At 40.5% G+C, this 23,668-nt stretch overlaps 1 protein-coding gene across 1 annotated transcript; it reads left to right on the forward strand.

Moving 5' to 3' along the window:
- The first annotated feature begins 2,825 nt into the window (after positions 1-2,825).
- Positions 2,826-11,946, forward strand: LOC131194197 (mas-related G-protein coupled receptor member A6-like). Its single transcript, XM_058174922.1, has 3 exons — positions 2,826-2,932; positions 8,175-9,080; positions 11,845-11,946. Exons 1-3 carry the CDS (start codon positions 2,843-2,845, stop codon positions 11,944-11,946), a joined length of 1,098 nt encoding a protein of 365 aa, XP_058030905.1. The 5' UTR covers positions 2,826-2,842.
- Positions 11,947-23,668: the final 11,722 nt, after the last annotated feature.

Raw genomic sequence — 23,668 nt, forward strand, 5'->3', positions numbered from 1 at the left:
TCTTCTTCTTGATTAAAGGTAAAAGTTCCCCTCACACATACGTGCTAGTCGTTCCCGACTCTAGGGGGCGGTGCTCATCTCTGTTTCAAAGCCGAAGAGCCAGCACTGTCCGAAGACGTCTCCGTGGTCATGTGGCCGGCATGACTCAATGCCAAAGGCGCACGGAACGCTGTTACCTTCCCACCAAAGGTGGTCCCTATTTTTTCTACTTGCATTTTTACGTGCTTTTGAAACTGCTAGGTTGGCAGAAGCTGGGACAAGTAACGGGAGCTCACCCCATTATAATCTTCTTGATTAGTTTCCATCTATTGCTTTTTGTCCTGTCTTCGGGTGCATTATTATTATTAATTTATTATTTATTAATATACATTAGTAAGGTAATTATTGGAAATCCAGATTCAAAGGCATGTTAGTATGCCTTAAATCTTCAGATGACCCAGTAAAAAAATATTGCCTAAAATGTGTTTTAGGATACTAAAGATGAAGAGGTGTTGCTCCTACTGATGGAAACGGATGGATAAATTTTCCCCTAAATAGGATGAAGAATTCTGAACATCATTTTCTAGCATCATAGTGGATGGAATCGAAGAGCAGTGACATAAATGTTGTAGAACATGGGGATAGAACCAAGTGGGGATAGAACGAAGTCACCGTTAGTGACAGTTGGGGGGAAAAAAACAGCAAAAGAGAAGAAGGAACAAGAGATTGGAGTGGTGAAAACAAGAGGGAAAAGGATTAGAGAGAAAACTCAAAGGAGCACAACGGAACTGGTAGGATGGGTGGAAGGAAAACTCTGAAATACAGACTCACATTCACCTAGAGGATGAGTAGCGGTATCGTTAAGCCTATTTCCAACAGCAGTTTTTCATTCGTGTTGTATCTTTCTGTGCCTGGTTATGACCCTGGTGGACTCATAAGAACAAGGGGTGTCTTGATTATCTTTCCTAAAGTATAACTGGGAGCCACACATTTCACAATCTTTCTTTTTTTTATGGCACAATAAAACTCAGGCACCTGAGCTGGCATGGGAATGGAAAGAACAGGTCTTATTTCCTTGGTTCGAATTTGTAATTTTTGCTTGATGAATAAAATAAATAAATAGCCCCTGAATTTGAGAGAGCAATGCCCCATACCTTTGGATCTCAGATAATAATAAGCATAACAGAGTTGGAAGGGACCTTGGAGGCCTTCTAGTCCAACCCCCTACTCAGGCAGGAAACCCTATAGCATTTCAGACAAATGGTTGTCCAATCTCTTCTTAAAAACTTCCAGCGTAGGGACATTCACAACTTCTGGAGGCAAGTTGTTCCACTGATTAATTGTTCTGTCAGGAAATTTCTGACTCAGCCTCCCATCCTTGCAGAGTCAGTAAAATGAGGACCCAGATTGTTGGCGGCAATACGCTGACTCTGTAAACCACTTAGGGAGGGCTGTAAAGCACTGTGAAGTGGTATATAAGTCTAAGCGCTATTGCTGTGCTGAGCTAAACTACTGTGTGGCGTTAATTAGTTCCATAATATAATATAAGAATGAAGCTACTGCAGTTTATAGGGATGCGGTGGCTCAGGGGCTAGGACGTTGAGCTTGTCGATCGAAAGGTCGGCAGCTCAGCAGTTTGAATCCCTAGTGCTGCCATGTAACGGGGTGCGCTCCCATTACTTGTCCCAGCTTCTGCCAACCTAGCAGTTTCGAAAGCACGTACAAAATGTAAGTAGAAAAATAGGGACCACCTTTGGTGGGAAGGTAACAGCGTTCCGTGCGCCTTTGGCATTGAGTCATGCCGGCCACATGATCACGGAGACGTCTTCGGACAGCGCTGGCTCTTCGGCTTTGAAACGGAGATGAGCACCGCCCCCTAGAGTCGGCAACGGCTAGCACGTATGTGCGAGGGGAACCTTTACCTTTACTGCGGTTTATAAATAACAGCATATGCTTTAGCTTATAAAGGTGGTTTATGTAAAAGTATTGTGGAAGCACAACCAGTTGTGGCTTAATAAATTAAACATTACTCAACTAACCATGACTTGATGCAATGTCAACAAATGCCATGACAGATATTCAAAGGCACTTCAATGTTCAAGGGCAGAAGAAGAAAAGAGGATTTATCGATTTTCTATTTGGGACTCATGGGAGAGAATGGTCCAACCAGTGGTGGGCTGCTGCTGGTTCAGACTGGTTCGGTTGAACCAGTAGTTCCGACAATCAGTTGGCCCCTGCCCCGCCTACCTGCCCCTGCACTATCCTGTCCTTTATTTCCTGCTTTCTAGCTCATCTCAATTGCACAGCATAGCTGATTTCTTCCCCTCTCGCTCTTCTGCTTACCATTGATGACTTGGAAAGTAAGCAGCTGAGCTTCAAAATGCTCCATTTTCAGCACTGCGCAGAAGCACCTTAGGATTGCGTGCATGCAAACCATGCACTTATCCAATCGGTTGTTAAACGGGTTGCAACCCACCACTGGGTCCATCTGTTAGAAAACTGGACAGAACATAGAATAATAGAGTTAGAAGGGAGTCCAATCTTCTGTTTGAGCAGGTAATCCTATGTGATTCTGGACAAATGGCTGTCCAATCTGTTCTTAAAATATCCAGTGATGGATATCGTTCCGCTGATTAATTGCTCTTACTATCAGAAACTTTCTCCTTGATACTAGGTTGACAAATTTCCATCTGTTTACTTCTTATCCTGCCCTCAGGTGCTTTGGAGAATAGGTTGATCCCATCTTATCTGCGATAGCTCCTCAGATATTGAAAGTTCCTTCTCTTGGTTAGACTAGACGTGTCCCTCAAAACCGGTGATCTTGATCTTTTCTCTTTCTTTAGGAAGAAGGAAAGCGCAAGTGATGTCATTCCTCTTCTGGCTCAGCCTTTGGTGCATTGTGAGAGAAGCCACTGTCACATCCTCTATTTTGCTCAACTGTTCAGTTGCAAAGGTGAGTGAAAGGATGAGGAAGATGTTGGTTTTGCCAGGTGAATTGGTCTGCTGCAAATCAAAGATAAGAATAGAGGGAAAGCAACTTTCTCCTCTTTGAAGTCATTTCACCCTTGTCTAAGATGCCTTTTTAGAGTCTAGTGCAGCGGTTCTCAACCTGTGGGTCGCGACCCCATTGGGGGTCGAATGACGATTTGCCAGGGGTCGCCTAAGACTATCGGAAATATGGGAAGTATACTTGCGAGTTGAAGAATCACGCTCCAATGGTTGACTCCACAAGCCAGGTGCAGGCTCTTCAAATCGCTAGCCGAATTCGGCTTCAGGCACGATGAATTAAAAAAGAGAGAAATCTTTGCTCTGATGTCTCCCTCTCAAGCCAGCTGCAATCACTCCCAATTGCTAGCCTAATCTGGCTTCAGGCGCGATAAACTTAATAGGGGAGGAGTCTCCGCTTTAATGCCTCCGTCCTCAAGGCAATCGCAAGCAGTTCAGATCGCTAGCCAATACGGCTTCAGGCGTGATAAATTCAAAACGAAAATAATTTTACGGTTGGGGTCGCCACATCGTGGGGAATTGTATTAAAGGGGTTGCAGCACTATAAAGATTGAGAACCACTGGTCTAGTGGATGACAAACAATCAACTGTTTGCTTCCTTTGCCAGTTTCATGATCCCAATATTACATCGGTAAGTTCTGATTTTTGAACTGTAGGGGCAGAAAAATACTGACCCAATGGATGGGGTGTTCAGCAATGACAATTCCCCGAAAAGGTTCATTAGCATTTCCCCCCAGCAAATATAAAATGCTACAAAACAAGATGTTAATACAATCTGTCTGATTCTGGATCTTTAGCAATAGAAATTTGCTTTGTTCTTTGGATCAGTACTGCTTTAAAATGTGGGGATTAAAGTCTGTTTTATCCATATCGGTTTCTATTGTCTCATTAGACAATTAAAAAAAAAATAGTAGAAATGACAGATTATCTATGCAAATGATTTTTTGGATAGTAATACTGAATATTGGTTCTTAACTAACCTGATTCCTGTTAATTTTTAATATTTCATGTTTTAACGTTTGTACTTTGGTGATGTTCCTTGACAGAGAGATAGGTGGCACATAAAATTAACAAATGCATAAAATAAAATATAAACAATGAATGTCTAAAAGTTTTGGTCACCACGCTGTAAAAAAGATGTTGAGACTCTAGAAAGAGTGCAGAGAAGAGCAACAAAGATGATTAGGGGACTGGAGGCTAAAACATAGGAAGAACGGTTGCAGGAACTGGGTATGTCTAGTTTAATGAAAAGAAGGACTAGGGGAGACATGATAGCAGTCTTCCAATATCTCAGTGGCTGCCACAAAGAAGAGGGAGTCAAACTATTCTCCAAAGCACCTGAGAGTAGAACAAAAAGCAATGGGTGGAAACTAATCAAGGAGAGAAGCAACTTAGAACTAAGGAGAAATTTCCTGACAGTTAGAACAATTAATCAGTGACAAAATAAATAAATAAAATAAAATAAACTTTCCTCCAGAAATTGTAAATGCTCCAACACTGGAAATTTTTAAGAAAATGTTGGATAACCATTTGTCTGAAATGGTGTAGGATTTCTTGCCTGGGCAGGGGATTGGACTAGAAGACCTCCAAGGTCCCTTCCAACTCTGTTGTTGTTGTTGTTGTTGTTGTTGTTGTTGTTGTTGTTGTTGTTGTTGTTGTTATTATTATTATTATTATTATTATTATTATTATTATTATTATTATTATTATTATTATTATTATTAAAACTGCATGTCTCTCCTTAGATTTCTGAATGGAATCTGTGCATTTTTTTATTATTTACACCTTCCTTGTTTTGTTTTCTTGACCGTTGTATTTAAAAAAAGAAAAACTAAACATTTTTTTTTTAAAAAAAATAGACATACTTTAAACCAAGTAGTTGCAGAAAGCTATTAAAACTTTGAGCGGGGGTGGAATAACAATGGGATAATTAATTAAGAACAATTGCAGGAATTGGGTGTGTCTAGCCTAAAGAAAAGAAGGATGAGTAGGGACATGATAGCAGTGTTACAATATTTAAGGAGCTCCTACAAAGAAGAGGGGGTGGGGTGTCAAATTATTTTCAAAAGCACCAGAAGAAAAAAAAGAATGATGGATGGAAACCAATCAAGAAGAGAAGCCACCTAGAACTAAGGAGAAACTTCCTAACGGTGAGGACAATTAACCAATGGAACAGTTTGCCTTCAGAAGTTGTGGGTGCTCCATCACTGGAGGCTTTCAAAAACAGTCTGGACAACCTTGTATCTTGAATGGTATAGGATCTCCTGCTTGAGGAGGTGGTTGGACACTAGAAGACCTCCAAGGTCCCACCCAGCTCTATTATTCTATGTCAGCGGTTCTCAACCTGTGGGTCGGGACCCCATTGGGGGTCGAATGACGATTTGCCAGGGGTTGCCTAAGACCATCGGAAATATGGGAAGTATACTTGCGAGTCGAAGAATCGCGCTCCAATGGTTGACTCCACAAGCCAGCTGCAGGCTCTTCAAATCGCTAGCCGAATTCGGCTTCAGGCACAATGAATTAAAAAAGAGAGAAATCTTTGCTCTGATGTCTCCCTCTCAAGCCAGCTGCAATCACTCCCAATTGCTAGCCTAATCTGGCTTTTTATTTATTTTATTTATTTATTTTGTCACAACATCATACAAAAAGATTATATAGCATATAAACATATATATGAGTAAATATTAGGAGGTATGAGCATATATATATATAGAGGAAGAAGAAAAGAAAAACAATAGGACAGGAACGGTAGGCACGTTTGTGCGCTTATGCACGCCCCTTATGGTCCTCTTAGGAATGGGGTGAGGTCAATAGTAGAAAGTTTTTGGTTAAAGCTTTTAGGATTATGGGAAGAGACCACAGAGTCAGGTAAAGTATTCCAAGCACTGATGATTCTGTTACAGAAGTCATATTTTCTGCAATCTAGATTAAAGCGGTTAACATTAAGTTTAAATCTATTGGTTGCCCTTGTATTATTGCAATTAAAGCTGAAGTAGTCTTTGACAGGAAGGACATTACAATAGATGATTCTGTGAGTTAAACTTAGGTCTTGTCGAAGGCGACGGAGTTCCAAGTTTTCTAAGCCTAGGATTTCAAGTGGTGGGATAAGGTATTTTGTTGTTTTCAGAGGAATGGAGAACTCTTCTTGTAAAATATTTCTGGACACGTTCAATTGTATTGATGTCAGAGATGTGGTGAGGGTTCCAAACAGGTGAGCTGTATTCTAGAATTGGTCTAGCAAATGTTTTATATGCTCTGGTTAGTAGTGTGGTGTTTTTGGAAAAGAAGCTATGCAAAATTAGGTTTACAACTCTTAGAGCTTTTTTTTGCTATGTAGTTGCAGTGGGCTTTGGCACTTAGATCATTTGACATGAAAACTCCAAGGTCTTTAACGGGATGGGGGTCGTCTGTAAGGTAATGTCCATCTAGTATGTACTTAGTTTTTGGGTTCTTTTTTCCTATATGTAAGACTGAGCATTTGCTGGTTGAAATTTGGAGCTGCCAATTTTTAGACCAAGCGGTTAGATGATTAAGGTCGTTTTGAATGATAGAAGTATTGTCTGTGGTGTTAAATAGTTTGACATCATCAGCAAAGAGAACACAATTACTTGAGATGTGGTCACAAAGATCATTAATGTATAGTATAAAGAGTGTTGGTCCAAGGACGCTGCCTTGAGGAACGCCACTCTTGACAGGAACAGGATTTGATAAAGCATTGCCAATTTTGACCACTTGTTGTCTGTTAGACAGAAAAGCATCCATTTGTGGAGGGGTCCTGAGATGCCATAGGATGCTAGTTTAGGAGAAGTTTATCGTGTACTACTGAGTCAAAAGCTTTGCAGAAGTCTATGTAGATTGCATCTATTGATTTGCCTTGATCGAGATTTGAAGTCCATATGTTTTTGCAGTGGAGAAGTTGTAAGTTACATGATAATTTTTTCCTGAAACCAAATTGTTTGTTGGAGAGTAGGTTGTTAGTTTCTAAGTGTGAGGTAATGGATTGGTTGATGATAGATTCCATGACTTTGCAGGTGACGCAGCAAAGGGAGATCGGTCTGTAGTTTTCGACTACGCTGGGGTCTCTTTTTTTGAAGATAGGGATCACTGTGGCTAGTGACCAAAGTTTGGGAAGAGAACTGGTAGTGAAAGCTTTATCAAAGATAATACTTAGGGGTTCAGCTATATTAATGGAAAGTTTTTTTAAGAAATATGCACATAGTCCATTGGGTCCAATAGAAAGTGATGGTTTTAAGTTGTGAAGAGCTTTACCAACATTGTCTTCTGTGAAATCTATATGATTTAGATCATCATAGTCATTGCTGGTTCGTTTGTGGAATGTTGGATATGTGTTATCGGAGTTTACAAAAACTGAGCTAAAGAAAATATTGAAGAGGTTTGCTTTGGCTATTTCGTCATTGCATTCTTTGTTGTTAGAATCTTTTAGTGGTGGGATGGATCTTGAGTCTTTAAGTTTATTGTTGACAAAATTATAAAAGGCACGATTGGAATTTGTGCGTAGAAGGTTCTCTTCTTGCTTGGTGTGGTAATTTGTGCATTCAGTTTTTATTTGGTTGCATATGTTTCTGTAGCGGTTTTTGAAATTTGCAACATAGCCTTTTTTGTTTCTTTTCCAGAGGGATTTTTTTTTTTGATTGAAGCTTTTTTATTGATATGGGTAGTTTGCTTCAGGCACGATAAACTTAATAGGGGAGGAGTCTCCGCTTTAATGCCTCCGTCCTCAAGGCAATCGCAAGCAGTTCGGATTGCTAGCCAATATGGCTTCAGGCGCGATAAATTCAAAACGAAAATAATTTTACAGTTGGGGTCGCCACATCGTGGGGAATTGTATTAAAGGGGTCGCAGCACTATAAAGGTTGAGAACCACTGTTCTATGTTATAACTCTCTCATTTAGCCATTCATCATTGCCAACCAAATTTGATCTCTGTCTCTCCCTCCCTCCCTCCCTCCCTCTCTCTCTCTGTCTCTCTCTCTATCCCTCTTTCTTTCTTCCTCCTTCTCCCTCTCTGTCTCTGTCTGTCTCTCTTTCTTCCTCCCTCCCTCTGTCTCTCTCTCCCTCTGTTTCTTTCTCTCTCCCTCTCTTTCTCTCTCCCTCCCTCTTTCCCTTCCTCCCTCCCTCTCTCTCCCGCCCTCCCTACATCTCCCCCTCCCCCTCTCTCTCCCCCTTTAGGAAGGAGAGTATATACACCTTCCTACAGACGAGACTGATTTTGGGAAAAAGCAACGCTTCAGAAGTGGCCTTTTCAACCAGAGCGAACTGAATGCAACCTTCTCCCCAACTTTTACCTGGAATGGTTCCCATTCTCTCGGCATTGAATGTGACTGCATCATGGACCTGTTAGCCTGTTTGTTAAGAGATCGTGTTCTTGCCGGTTTCATAGTCTTCCTCTTCACCGTGGGCCTGCTGGGGAACCTAATCCTCTTCTTTTTTCTTCTCTTCCACTTCAAGAGGAATTTGTGGACCACCTGCGTTTGGAATTTAGCCATTGGTAGCTTTGGGGTCCTTATCTTTTTGTGTAGCATTTGTCTGTTAGCATTCAGTAATTATATTTGGGAGAACTCCAGCGATGCCCTGGTGAAGTTGCTCCTACCCCTGGCCTACCTCTTTCTCGTCATGCAGGGTTATAACGCTCATTTTTTCATATCCATCGCGGTGGATTGGTGCTTTGCCTTTCTTTCTCCAAATTGGTACCAGTGCCACCAATCAATCTGTCTGTCTTCTGCTACGCCTGCCATGTTGTCTGTTCTTTTCTGGCCTCTCACTTGCCAGCTCTTATTCTTCTTCAACTTGAGGATCGACACTCAGGCAATTGTCGTCGTCTCCTTCATGATTTTCATTCCGGTCATAGTCATCTCGTCTCAAACCCTGATTATGAGGGTTTGGTGCAATCTGCACCATCAAGGGAAGATCTCTGTAAAAATTGTCCTGGGAATCTTGTTTTCTCTTATCACCTGGGGACCCATATATTTATTCCTTACTCCAAGTAACCATTTTGCTCTCGTCTCAGTATTAGCCTTTGTGCTCACGTCCGTCAGTAGCACCATCAACCCTGTGTTTTATATCCTTATTGGTAAAGTACTTCTTCCTGAGGCCAGAAGCAAAAGATTTCATTTCGGGAAGGACAAATCTGGTAAGCCACTGAGACTTTTATCATATTGGGCCACAAAAGAAGAGATGTAAGGAACGGAATCCGATACTTGATGTGAGACTGCGTTTTGTTTGCTTGGTTCCCTTTTGTGAACAAACACAAGCAAGTCTATGCCAGATAATAAAATCTTAAGTGTTGAATCAATGCCCAATTGAATAAAGCTTATACCTTTAAACTGCTTCCTTTCATATCAGTGTTTCGCTTATTTTAAAATGTTCCTGAAAGGTAAGAAGATTGGTTTTGTAAATGGGCAAGCTTTTAAAAATTGATCTCAAAGAGAGAGAGGGGGAGAAAAAAAATCCGTTTCTCCACCTAACGAAGATGAAGCGTGGAAAACATCAGAAATTACTTAGGGGAAAACCAAAAAAAAAAAAAAAAGGATACGAAAGTTCCAGATTGTGAAAGTGGAAAAGAAAATATATGTATTTGTCAGTGTGGGATAGGAAGGAACGGCTCAAATTACCGGCAGTTGAAGTCATGAATTAAAGTTAGGAAAACTCATAGCAGAACTTCAATTCAGTTTAAACCAAAGCTTCTTTACTTCCATGAAGTCTCGCGGCGAGCCGTGAGTAATCCCCTTTCACTTCTAAATGGCTTTGAATGCTGAATGTGGAGGTGAGAGCTGAAGTTGCAGACCAGCTTGGGTAAAATGGAAAAACTCTTGCGTACTACTCTGTAAACTTTCAAATGTACTAATGTTTGCTTAATATTACTGTAGGAAGAATGAGAGAGAGAATGGGGGGAGAGGGAGAGGGGGGAGAGGGGAGAGAGAGGGAGAGAGGGAGAGAGGAGGAGAGGGAGAGGGAAAGAGGGAGAGGGAGAGCAAGAGAGGGAGAGCGAGAGTGAGAGGGGGAGAGAGAGAGGGAGGGAGAGAGGGAGGGAGACAGAGGGAGGGAGGGAGGGAGAGAGAGAGAAAGAAAGAAAGAAAGAAAGAAAGAAAGAAAGAAAGAAGAAAGAAAGAAAGAGAAATTATTCAAGCTCAGTTCTGTGGACTTCAAAGGGTTTAGGAGCCGACATGGTGCAGTGGTTAGAATGCAGTAGTGCCGTCTAATTCTGCTCACTGCCAAGAGTTCAATCCTGACGTCTCAAGGGGCCTCTGTGGCTCAGACTGCTAATGCAGTCTGTTATTAACAGCAGCTGCTTGCAATTACTGCAGGTTCTAGTCCCATCAGGCCCAAGGTTGACTCAGCCTTCCATCCTTTATAAGGTAGGTGAAATGAGGACCAGATTGTTGGGGGCAATAAGTTGACTTTGTATATAAATATACAAATAGGATGAAGACTATTGCTAACATAGTGTAAGCCGCCCTGAGTCTTCAGAGAAGGGCAGGATATAAATGCAAATAAAAAAAAAAGGTTGACTCAGTCTTCCATCCTTCCGAAATCAGTAAAATGAAGACCCAGATTGTTGAGGGCAATATACTGACTCTATAAACTGCTTAGAGAGGTCTATAAGTTTGTACTGTGAAGCCGTATGCAAATCTAAGTGCTTTTGCTATTCCTATTTTCTAAATTCTCATATGAAGTCAAATCAATGCAATTTTTTTATCCTTTATTTCCGGATTCTGTTCAACTTGCCGACCAACCTATAGTCCTGGCTTTCCTCAATGATTCCTTATCCAAATACTAACCAAGTCTGTCTCTGCTTTACTTGTTGAGTTGAGCCAACTTTGGTTGTAGGCTACCAGCTAGCTGAGATAATATATAGGTAGTCTTTGACTTAGAATCACAATTGAATTTCCATCACTAAGCAGTACAGTCATTGAATCACACTCAACTTGAAAGCCTTTTTTTGCTGCTGTTCTTGAATAAATCTCTCATCCCTTATTGACTTTGCTTGTTGAAAGGGCCTTGAGATGATTGCAAATAGTGATTACATGACCTCAGGATGTTGCAACTCTTGGAAATACATGCCTGTTGTCAAGATCCTGTGACCTCAGGGTTGTTGTAATGGTCATAAGTGCAAGGACTGGTTGCAATTCACTTTGTTTTATTGCTGTCACAACTTTGAAAGTTTGTTAAACAAATGGTCATAAGCAGGAGTGAACTCCAGCAGGTTCTGACAGGTTCTGGAGAACCGGTAGCAGAAATTTTGAGTAGCTCGGAGAACTGGCAAATACCACCTCTGGCTGGCCCCAGAGTGGGGGTGGGAATGGAGATTTTGCAATATCCTTCTCCTGGAGTGGGGTGGGAATGGCAATTTTGCAGTATCCTTCCCCTGGAATGGGATGGGAATGGAGATTTTGCAGTATCCTTCCCCTGGAGTGGGGTGGGAATGGAGATTTTGCAATATCCTTCCCCCAGGAGTGGGGTGGGAATGGAGATTTTGCAATATCCTCCCCCCAGGAGTGGGGAGGGAATGGAGATTTTGCCGTATCCTTCCCCTGGAGTGGGGAGGGAATGGAGATTTTGCAGTATCCTTCCCCTGCCACGCCCACCAAGCCACACCGCACCCACCAAGCGACGCCCACAGAACCGATAGTAAAAAAAAATAGATTTCACCACTGGTCATAATTCAAGGATTACCTGCAAATGACAACCAAACTGACTCCTCATTCTGCTTGATTCTGTCCTCCACATCATGAAACCTCCATCAGATATTAGTCCTTGTGGTTAGTCCCAACAAAAATCACATCAATGAATGCTAACACATCTATGTCTTAGTGTTCCTAAGGGAAATTGACCCTGACAGTTCTTTGGAATGGCGGATCCTGAAGCTGAAGCTCAAATCCTTTGGCCGCCAAATGACAAGAGAGGACTCCTTGGAGAAGACCCTGATATTGGGAAAGACTAAAGGCAAATGGAGAAGGGGACAGCCGAGGATGAGATGGTTAGGTAGTACCTTCAACACAATGGGCATGTATTTGAGCAAGTTCCAGAAGACAGTGTAGGATGGGGGGCGGGGCCTGGTATGTTATGGTCCATGGACTGGCAGCGTTGTGTCTGCATCCCCTGAGCCGGGCCCCCTGCCAGAAAGTGACTTGGAAATGAGGGGGAAGGGCCATCAGGACTTACCTCAGGAGCACCGGCTTCCCTGGCTCAGCTCCAGGAGCCAGAAGCAGGCCAGGTGGAAGAGATAACAAGGCCTTCATCCCCTGACTCTTCCCCCCTAGGCCACGCCTCCAGACCTAGCTGATGGCAATCAGGCCTGGCTGAACCCTTGTTTTCATAGGCAGAAGAGCCAGGAACAACAGAAGCAGGGGTGGGGCAGACCTAGGAAGTGCTGAGATATGGAGCCACACCCCACAGGATATAAAAGCAGCAAGGGTTGCTATGCCTCTTCGTAGCAGGCAAATCAACTGCTTGACTAGAGCTGAAGTACTGTTTGTTGACTCATCGGCATTGAGGGAGATAACAGAGACACTTGGCAGATGCTCACTAGTTTGCTGCCAGAGCTGATAGTGCCGGCTAATTAAGTCATCGCTTGGACTGAGGCGGGGGGTGGGGGGCTGGGACAGAACAGGCAAGAAGTCAGAGATGGCTTATCAACTAAACCAGGGGTTTCCAACCTTAGTCCCTTTAAGACTTGTGGACTTCAACTCCCAGAGTCCCTCAGCCAGCAAAGCTGGCTGAGGAACTCTGGGAGTTGAAGTCCACAAGTCTTAAAGGGACCAAGGTTGGAGACCCCTGAACTGAACAACAGAAACAAATCCTTAGTGTAAGGTTACAGTAACAGAGTCCTAAAGGTCTTCTCTTCTCCTCCCTTCCCTCCAAAGCTGGGGAGGATCTTTTTTAAAATGCTTCCTATGGTCTCTTTTCCTTTTGTGGGCTGAAATCAGTGGTGGGATTCAACTGGTTCCCACCACTTCGGCCGAACCAGTTGTTAAATTGCTGGCTGGCACCACTCCTCCCTGCCCCTCCCTTTCCAGAAGTCCCCCACACACCCTGTTTCGGCATCCAGGTAAGTGCAGGGAGGCCTACTAGGTCCAAAACAGGGTGCAGTGCCCCCCCGGTGGCCTGTTTTTGCTCCCAGGAGGCTGCAGGGTGGCCTACTAGGCCACAAATGGGGTGTGTGGTGTGTGGTGCCCCCCTGTGTCTCATTTTTGCTCCCAGGAGGCTGCAGGGTGGCCTACTAAGCTCAAAACAAGGCATGGGTAGGCAATCCCCCCCCCGTGCAGCCCGTTTTTGCTCCCAGGGGGTGCAAGGGTCTGAGTGCTGCCTGTCACACCCCTGGCCACGCCCACCATGGCCACGCCTATCCTGCTGGCCGCGGTGTGGCTCAGGCTGTAAGAAGCCTGTTATTAAAAACAGCTGCCTGCAATTACTGCAGGTTCTAGTCCCACCAGGTCCAAGGTTGACTCAGCCTTCCATCCTTTATAAGGTAGGTAAAATGAGGACCCAGATTGTTGGGGGGGCAATAAGTTGACTTTGTATATAAATATACAAATAGAATGAGACTATTGCCTTACACAATGTAAGCTGCCCTGAGTCTTCGGAGAAGGGCGGGATATAAATGTAAAAAAAAAAAAAAAATTATAGCAGAGAACCGGTTGTTAAATAATTTGAATCCCACCACTGACTGAAATGCCTGTTGCACGACAGTCGTCTACTCTGCGGCTGTTCCTCCTGGCTCCCAAGACCATCCCCACATACTGTTTCAGACTATACCAAGGGAATGCAATGTTAAGCAGCAAGTGGTCGCAACCAACAGCACCCCTAATGATTCTACGTCATGTCTAAAATTGCCCCCAGTGTTAAAAATTAAAACCGTAACAGTGGAACAGACAGCCACATGAAACCTGTAGTCAGGAGAAAAATCTGAAGTCTCTCATATGCTCATTTCACTGTAAAGCCACCAAATAACGGTGACAGGTCTTCCCCCCCCTTTTTTTTTTCCAGAATAAATCAAGTAGAGCAGCAATAGTATCTTTCTAAAGACACCTACCATTAAACTTATTTTAAAAAAAACACCAGAAGGTTATTATATCCCACTGCAGAAGCCAATTATCCAGTTTTGTTTGCATCCCAAACCATAAGATCTTAGAGCAATGTGTCAGCTCTCAAAGCATCTCTGGTCTGCTCTCGAGTTGCCATAGGCAAGGAGGATGGGAAACCGAGGAAGCAGCACAGCAGGCAAAAACAGAAGCACATTCCAGACATATCTCTCTCAAGGCTGTCTCTCAGGGTTACCCACAGCAGCCAGAGGGGAGTGATCTCTACAACCCGTGAAATTGCTCTGTTGGCGAATGTGATTGATGAAACACCCTGGGGGAGGGGGAAAACAAGGTCATGATTGGGTTGTAAATTACAACCCAGAGTTGGCTTCACCTGTAACATGCCAACATTAAGCTCCTAATAAATAACTGGATTTCTTTTGAAGCTTGGCTCATGGCTCATGATTAAATTAGGGCATCCCTTGGAACCCTGACAAAGTGTTTCTTGACTGTGTCAACTTTAAGATGTGTGAACTGCAACTCCCAGAATTCTGGAAGTTGAATTCCACACATCTTAAGGTTGCCAAAGTTGAGAAAGGTTGATCTACGCTCACTCATCTCCACACTTTGACAGGACCTTCATCAGAACATTGTAGGTTGTTTGCACGGCTAGTTTTTGGTGTTGTTATTATTGGAAAAAGTGATAAAACACTTCTTAAAAAGCAGACCAACTAGATATTACTTTAGGCTGCCTCCAAGGGACTCTAGAGAAGGCAGAGATGATGGCCATGAGGACATATCCCTGAAAAATAGTTGGTAAGGCATTGTCATATCACAGAAGGCAATGAGAATAATCCATGTATATCCCAGGATGAGTGCTTGCCTTAAGACAGGGGTGTCCAAACTTGGCAACTTTAAGACTTTAAGCTTTGGCTGAGGAATTCTGGGAGTTGAAGTCCACAAGTCTTAAAGTTGCCAAGTTTGGACATCCCTGCTTTAAGATGTTAGCTAGTTAATTGATCCAAATAATTTGTACATTTTCATAACTTTATTCTATACGGACAGGATCAAGGTTGGATTCCAAGTGGTTTGATTCTCTTTTTTCTTTTTGGTTTGTTCTTGTTGTTTTGTTTCTATCCTAGAAATATTTGCCACTGGAGACTTGAGAATGTTCAGCTTCCATCATCTCATGTTTCTTCAAACACAATAGTTCCTCTTCAGAGAACTCTTCAGGTCTCCTCCTGAATTAAAAACAAGAAAAGAGAAACTGATAGCCAAAGCTTTCAGAATCTCTTTTATAGCCTGTACCTCTTTTATACATCTTGTCCACCTGATCTCTTTTTTGCCTTTATTTTTATTATTTCACCGTGTCCCTTGCTTTCAGGAAACAAATCAACAACAATTGGGTCTGATGATACCCGAGTCCAATAAAATTGATTTTCTGGGATCCCCATCAAAGTGGTTAACTGACTACATGATGTAACAAAACTTAGTAGGCTTGACCTTAATGAGGCTAGACCCCCTAAAGTTATGGGTACCCCTATAGTTCTCAAGTGAATACTCATAAATCTGTAAGGCTTATTAAAATGCACTTATCATGTATAAGCAGAAGTGATATTGCTTTGCAGAAGTATTATGTTGCAAACCTCTGGAAAGTACAGAACACTTGCTAAATGTCAAGAAGAGGGCCGTGAAAATATTTACAGATCCCTCACATCCAGGACATAAACTGTTTCAACTCCTACCCTCAAAACGATGCTCTAGAGCACTGCACACCAGAACAACTAGACACAAGAACAGTTTTTTCCCAAAGGCCATCACTCTGCTAAACAAATAATTCCCTCAACACTGTCAAACTATTTACTAAATCTGCACTACTATTAATCTTCTCATCATTCCCATCACCAATCTCTTTCCACTTATGATTATATGACTGTAACTTTGTTGCTGGCAATCCTTATGATTTATATTGATATACTGACCATCAATTGTGTTGTAAATGTTGTACCTTGATGAACATATCTTTTCTTTTATGTACACTGAGAGCCTGTGCACCAAGACAAATTCCTTGTGTGTCCAATCACACTTGGCCAATAAAAAATTCTATTCTATTCTATTCTATTCTATTCTATTCTATTCTATTCTATTCTATTCTATGTTATTCTTAGTGATCTATGTACTACCTAATTCCTGTAACATGATTTTGTAAGAAGAGGGTACCGAAAGTAACAGATGGTGTAAGATATCTCCCATATATGGACATATTATAAGATAACCAATTAAGTCAACTTCTTCTTTTTTGTTATGTTTTACTCTGTAATAACAAGTATAAAAGTAATACCTTGGGCCGAGCCCGGGCTTCAGATTTTCTCCCATGTGAATGGGTCTGAGCCTTTGCGCAAATAAAACTTCTGTTTCTCCTACCCTATGTGGTTTTGTCTCCTGAATTGATAACTTAATTTTCTGCTACATTAATGCCTGGGTCTTCAACTCTCCAGGAAGACTGGAATACAAAATAGCAGAGTTGAAAGGTATCTTGGAGGTCTTCCAGTCCATCCCTCTGGTCAAGCAGGAAATCCTACAGCATTCTGGCAAAATGGCTGTCCAACCTCCTATTAAAAATCTCCAGTGATGGAGCACACACAACTTCCGGAGGCAAATCCATTCCACTGATTAATTGTTCTCACTGTCAGGAAATTCCTCCTTATGTCTAGGTTGGATCTCTCCTTGATAAGTTTCCATCCGTTGCTTCTCGTCCTACCTTCAGGTGCTTTGGAGATTAGGTTGACCCCCTCTTCTCTGTGACAGCCCCTCAGATCCTGGAAGATTCCTATCATGTCACCTCTAACCTTCTCTTAAGTAGACTAGACTGATCTAGTTCCTGCATCTATAATAATAATAATAATAATAATAATAATAATAATAATAATAATAATAATAATAATAATAATAATAATAATAATAATAATAATAATAATAATAATAATAATAATAATAATTTAATTTTTATACCGCCCTTCTCCCGAAGGACTCAGGGCGGTGAATAGGCAGATAAAATAATGCAATATATTACAATAAAAACACTCTTTAAAAAACTTATTCAGACCTCTCAATATATTTATTGATTCTTTTATTTTACTATTTCCTGGGCTATTTATCAATAATTGTTCTTTCTTTTTAATTTCCTCTTCCAGTTCCTTTTTCTTTTTCTGCAATTTATTTTTGTATTTAATATTCATTTGTATAAGATTTCCTCTCATATAAGCCTTACTTATGTTGATGGCAGATCAAGTAGCAATTAATTTACAATATGTAAAACATAATACGTTTAATAATGCCAATAAGCCAGGAAGATGGCTTGCCTATTTAATAAGGAAAAAACAGAAATCACGAACGATTGATAAAATAGAATATAGGGGTAAGGAAGTTTATCAAAAGAACTTGATTAAAAAAGCATTTTTAGAGTATTATAGTAAGTTATATTCTAGGGATATGGTTGATGATACAGAGATAGAAAGATATTTACAACAACAAAATATTTGTGAGCTTACAGAAAATCAAAGAGAAGAATTGAATCAATTAATTACTTCAGAGGAAATTTTCTTAGCAATTAAACAACTTAAAATCGGTAAAGCACCAGAACAGATGGTTTAACAGCTGTTTATTATAAAATTTACAAAATGAGATGGTTGAACCACTTAAAGAGTTATTTAATAAAATTCAAATGGGAGGAGATGTTCCCCCTTCATGGAGGACAGCCTTTATTTCGTTAATACCGAAGGAAGATCGAGATGGTATTAAAGCAGAGAATTATAGGCCTATATCACTTTTAAATACTGATTACAAGATATTTACCAAGATATTGCTAATAGATTAATGCCAGTGATGAATCAAATAATTCATAATGATCAGTCAGGATTTATTAAGGGTAGGCAGATGAGATATAATGTGAGGCAAATCGTAAATTTACTTGAATATTTGGAACGAAACAACCAAGTATCAGCGGCATTCCTTTTTGGATGCTGAAAAGCTTTTGATAGATTGGATTGGCAGTTTTGTTTAAAGTAATAGAAAAATTGCAATTTGGGGATTTTTTTATTCGTGCAATTAAAGCAATATATCAGAAGCAAACAGCACAAATAATAGTAAATGGTGGGTTAACAGAAACTTTTAAAATTGAGAAAGGGACGAGACAGGGATGTCCCTTGTCCCCATTACTTTATTTTAAAAGCATTTTTCTTTGGCGAAAAATGCTTAAAAGTTAAAAAAATCAATTATCCTTTGAAATGAGATTGATGTAAAGATAAGGAGATGATGATAATGCTTAAAAGTTGGATTTGCCTGTCCTGGATTGAGGTTAAAAACAGAGTTAATTTTTAAAAAAATCAATTATCCTTTGAAATGAGATTGATGTAAAGATAAGGAGATGATGATAATGCTTAAAAGTTGGATTTGCCTGTCCTGGATTGAGGTTAAAAAAACAGAGTTAATTTTTTTTTAAAAAAAAATCAATTATCCTTTTGAGCACTGGCAAATAAATGTTCCTACTGATATAGTAAGTAACAAAGAAGTTAATGATAAATTCACTTGAAATAAAGATAGTCCCGAATTTATATATTTTTAAAAGCATTTTTCTTTGGCGAAAAATGCTTAAAAGTTAAAAAAATCAATTATCCTTTGAAATGAGATTGATGGAAAGATAAGGAGATGATGATAATGCTTAAAAGTTGGATTTGCCTGTCCTGGATTGAGGTTAAAAACAGAGTTAATTTTTAAAAAAATCAATTATCCTTTGAAATGAGATTGATGGAAAGATAAGGAGATGATGATAATGCTTAAAAGTTGGATTTGCCTGTCCTGGATTGAGGTTAAAAAAACAGAGTTAATTTTTAAAAAAATCAATTATCCTTTGAAATGAGATTGATGTAAAGATAAGGAGATGATGATAATGCTTAAAAGTTGGATTTGCCTGTCCTGGATTGAGGTTAAAAAAACAGAGTTAATTTTTAAAAAAATCAATTATCCTTTGAAATGAGATTGATGTAAAGATAAGGAGATGATGATAATGCTTAAAAGTTGGATTTGCCTGTCCTGGATTGAGGTTAAAAAAACAGAGTTAATTTTTTTTTAAAAAAAAATCAATTATCCTTTTGAGCACTGGCAAATAAATGTTCCTACTGATATAGTAAGTAACAAAGAAGTTAATGATAAATTCACTTGAAATAAAGATAGTCCCGAATTTATATATTTTTAAAAAAAAATCAATTATCCTTTTGAGCACTGGCAAATAAATGTTCCTACTGATATAGTAAGTAACAAAGAAGTTAATGATAAATTCACTTGAAATAAAGATAGTCCCGAATTTATATATTTTTAAAAAAATCAATTATCCTTTGAAATGAGATTGATGGAAAGATAAGGAGATGATGATAATGCTTAAAAGTTGGATTTGCCTGTCCTGGATTGAGGTTAAAAAAACAGAGTTAATTTTTTTAAAAAAATAAATCAATTATCCTTTTGAGCACTGGCAAATAAATGTTCCTACTGATATAGTAAGTAACAAAGAAGTTAATCATAAATTCACTTGAAATAAAGATAGTCCCGAATGTATATATTTTTAAAAAAATAAATCAATTATCCTTTTGAGCACTGGCAAATAAATGTTCCTACTGATATAGTAAGTAACAAAGAAGTTAATGATAAATTCACTTGAAATAAAGATAGTCCCGAATTTATATATTTTTTAAAAAAATCTGTTTATATGCCCCAAAGAAAGAATGTGCCATCATCATGACATTTCCATTATTGTACTCTACAAAAAATCTACATTTTTTTTGGTTTCAATTTTGAAGGAAAGTGACTGGAGAGTGGGGAGGGTTTTTCTTTTCTTTTGCATAAAATTGTTTATAAATTGTACCAGCTATGATTAGCCTGAATAATTTGTATAACAGGAAACAGTGATTGACGATCACAATTATAGTTTAGAGCAGTGGTAGTCAACCTGGTCCCTACTGCCCACTAGTGGGCATACCATCTTTCATGGTGGGCGGTAGGGGTTTTGTCCGATACTGAAGCGCTTTCCTTTTTTTAAATTTAATTGACTTTTTAAAAAATTTTCATAGCATTATTTAAAAACATTTTCATTAGGTTTTCATAAAATTCCCTGTGACAATTTAAATTTCTGAAAATATACTATTTGTATCGCCCGCACATAAGTTTAGTTCACGTTACGTAAGTGAAACTAAATGGCGCTATAGTGCGACCACAAACAAAAGAGCCTCGTCCCAGAATAGCTCATGCATCTCCCCCCACACCACCCAACTGTAACAGACAAGAATAGCTGGTAGCCGGCGCCCCCCTCCCCAAACCCAATCCACGATGCACGAGAGGCATGCGCAGACAACAATACACTTTATAAATCACCATTACTGTGGAACCAGTGGGCGGTTAGAAAATTTTACTACCAACAGAGATACAAAAGTGGGTGGTAGGGATAAAGGTTGACTACCCCTGGTTTAGAGATAAGTCCAGTTAAAGTCACAGGAGTTTTCATATCAAATGATCTAAGTGCAAAAGCCCACTGTAACTACATAGCAAAAAAGGCTCTAAGAGTTATACACCTAATCTTGCGTAGCTTCTTTTCCAAAAACACTACACTACTAACCAGAGCATATAAAACATTTGCTAGACCAATTCTAGAATACAGCTCGCCTGTTTGGAACCCTCACCATATCTCTGACATCAATACAATTGAACATGTCCAGAAATATTTTACAAGAAGAGTTCTCCATTCCTCTGAAAACAACAAAATACCTTATCCCACTAGACTTGAAATCCTAGGCTTAGAAAACTTGGAACTCCGTCGCCTTCGACAAGACCTAAGTTTAACTCATAGAATCATCTATTGTAATGTCCTTCCTGTTAAAGACTACTTCAGCTTTAATTGCAATAATACAAGAGCAGCCAATAGATTTAAACTTAATGTCAACCGCTTTAATCTAGATTGCAGAAAATATGACTTCTGTAACAGAATGCTGTCCTATTTAGGCACATTTTTGAGGCTGGGTGCATGTGCGGAAGGCATGCGCATGTGGAAAGCCCATGTGTGGAAGGCCAGGCACATGCACGCATGCTCAAATTTTCGGTGCTGGGCGAACTGGTAAGTAAATTATGTGAATTGCACCTCTGATCTGGGCCTTTCTCAGAGAGGAACATAGTCAAATGCTTTATTAGGGGAGCATCTGTTCACCACCAATTATTTCTAAATAATACAAGCCTCTCCGTGCATTTAGTCCTTAACATATTTTTCGATACCAAAATTCATCTTTACCAGCTCTTTTTTGATATGGTTTTGAGCTGAGAAAACTGTATTGGGGAATCTGTAAATTGTGGGAGTTGATCGTATGTAGTCAGTTCTCGTCTGTACAGTCACCTGGGAAATCTGGACCAATCCAGCTCATATCATATCAAAATTTGCAAAGTTCACAACCCAAACCTGTTAAATCTATCCATTCGTTTATCTTTTTTAAAAAATATTTGTTGATGAAATACATAAAGCTCTCGTCTAATGTCCATTGATTCACATGCCCCATGTAAGCCCACTGTAACAACATTGCCAAAAAGGCACTAAGAGTTGTTAACCTAATCTTGCGTAGCTTCTTCTCTGGTAATATTTTGTATGCTGTTTTGTATGCTCTACTAACTAGAGCATACAAAACATTTGCTAGACCAATTCTTGAATACAGCTCATCTGTCTGGAACCCGCACTGATAACTCTGTTACAGAAGTCATATTTTCTGCAATCTAGATTAAAGCGGTTAACATTAAGTTTGAATCTATTGGTTCAAATTTAATGTTAATGTTAATGTTCAAACTGTCTACTGTTGACCTCACCCCATTCCTAAGAGGTCTGTAAGGGGTGCGCATAAGTGCACCTGCGTGCCTACCGTCCCTGTCCTAATATTCCTTTTTTACTTACGCTTTTCATGTATCCAAATTATGTTTATACTTTTACCTGTTATCTTATGTGTGATTGACAAAAATAAATAAAGAATCAAAGTTGCCAAACAGATTTCAGGAGGCTCCTGAACAAAGAGGGGGAAAAAAATGAGGAAAGAAATATCTTTAAAACGACAAATCTCCTTTGAAAGGCTCCGTAAGTCCTGTTCTATTCATCAGCTCCATGTCACGTCACCCTTTCAAACGGGACTGAATGTTTACTTGCTCTGTGGAGGACAGATGTTTCACAAATCCCCCCATCTGTTGAAGACAGATGTTGGAGAAATTTAAAACTTGTCACCAGAATGGCAGTAACGGTAAATCTTCGCTTGGTGAACTCCTGTTTATGCCGCTATATATCAAAAACAGGCTTTCCAGGTGGGAAGGAGACATTGTAGAATCCTGAAAGGATAGAAGAGGTGAAGGTAGACACTAATTTTTCAATGAAGATTTATGGATTGTGAAGTATTTCCAGGGAACTTATGCCCTGTTGGCTTATGGTTTCAAAGGTATTTCCTTACCTAAACAGAGAAATAGAATGACCAAATGTGTGTGTGTGTGGGGGGGGGGAGGGAACAGCAGGGATAGGAGTGACTTACCAACTTCTTGCTGGCTTCCTCAATGAGTTTCCTTGTGGTGAATCTGGCAGGGAGCATCAGAAATTTCCCTTCCCTCTTTCCTTTCCTGCCCTTCCTTCCTGTTTCCTTTCCTCCTGTTCCCTTCCCTTCCCTTTCCTCCCCTTCCCTCTTTCCTTTCCTCCCCTTCCCTCTTTCCTTTCCTCCCATTCCCTAAGCCCTTCCCTTCCTTCTTTCCTTTTCTCCCCTTCCCTCTTTCCTTTACTTCCCTTCCCTCTTTCCTTTCCTTTCCTCCCCTTCCCTCATTCCTTTCCTGCTCTTCCTTTCCTCCCTTCCTAAACCTCCCTTCCTCTTCCTTCTCTTCCTCCCTTCTCTCTTTCCTTTCCTCCCATTGCCTAAGCCCTTCCCTTCCCTCTTTCCTTTTCTCCCCTTCCCTTATTCCTTTCCTGCTCTTCCTTTCCCTCTTTCCTTTCCTCCCCTTCTCTAAACCCTCCCCTTCCCTCTTCCCTTTCCTTTCCTCCCTTCTCTTCCTTTCCTCCCATTCCCTAAGCCCTTCCCTTCCCTCTTTCCTTTCTCCCTTCCTTTCCTTTCCTTTCCTCTTTCCTTTCCTTTCCTCCCTTCCTCTTCCTTCTCTTCCTCCCTTCCTCTTTCCTTTCCTCCCTTCTCTTCCTTTCCTCCTGTTCCTAAGCCCTTCCTTCCCTCTTTCCTTTCCTGCCCTTCCTTCCTTTCCTTTCCTCCCATTCCTCTTTCCTTTCCCCATTCCCTAAGCCCTTTCCTCCTGTTCCTAAGCCCTTCCTTCCTCTTCCTTCCCTTTCCTTTCCTCCCCTTCTCTCTTCCCTTTCCTCCCATTCCCTAAGCCCTTCCCTTCCCTCTTTCCTTTTCTCCCCTTCCCTCTTTCCTTTACTTCCCTTCCCTCTTTCCTTTCCTTTCCTCCCCTTCCCTCTTCCCTTCTCTTTCCTCCCTTTCCCTCTTTCCTTTCCTCCCCTTCTCTCTTTCCTTTCCTCCTGTTCCCTAAGCCCTTCCCTTCCCTCTTTCCTTTCCTGCCCTTCCCTTCCCTTTTTCCTTTCCT

The sequence above is a fragment of the Ahaetulla prasina genome, chromosome 3 (assembly GCF_028640845.1).
Source record: "Ahaetulla prasina isolate Xishuangbanna chromosome 3, ASM2864084v1, whole genome shotgun sequence".
In the NCBI taxonomy this organism is placed as follows: Eukaryota; Metazoa; Chordata; class Lepidosauria; order Squamata; family Colubridae; genus Ahaetulla; species Ahaetulla prasina.

Bases quoted from the DNA above. Each gene is read 5' to 3' on its own strand.
- LOC131194197 (XM_058174922.1), top strand. From the start codon at position 2,843: ATGTCATTCCTCTTCTGGCTCAGCCTTTGGTGCATTGTGAGAGAAGCC. The intron at 2,933-8,174 runs GTGAGTGAAAGG...CTCCCCCTTTAG, and splicing joins TCAACTGTTCAGTTGCAAAG to GAAGGAGAGTATATACACCT. The intron at 9,081-11,844 runs GTACTTCTTCCT...TGACCCTGACAG, and splicing joins TTTATATCCTTATTGGTAAA to TTCTTTGGAATGGCGGATCC.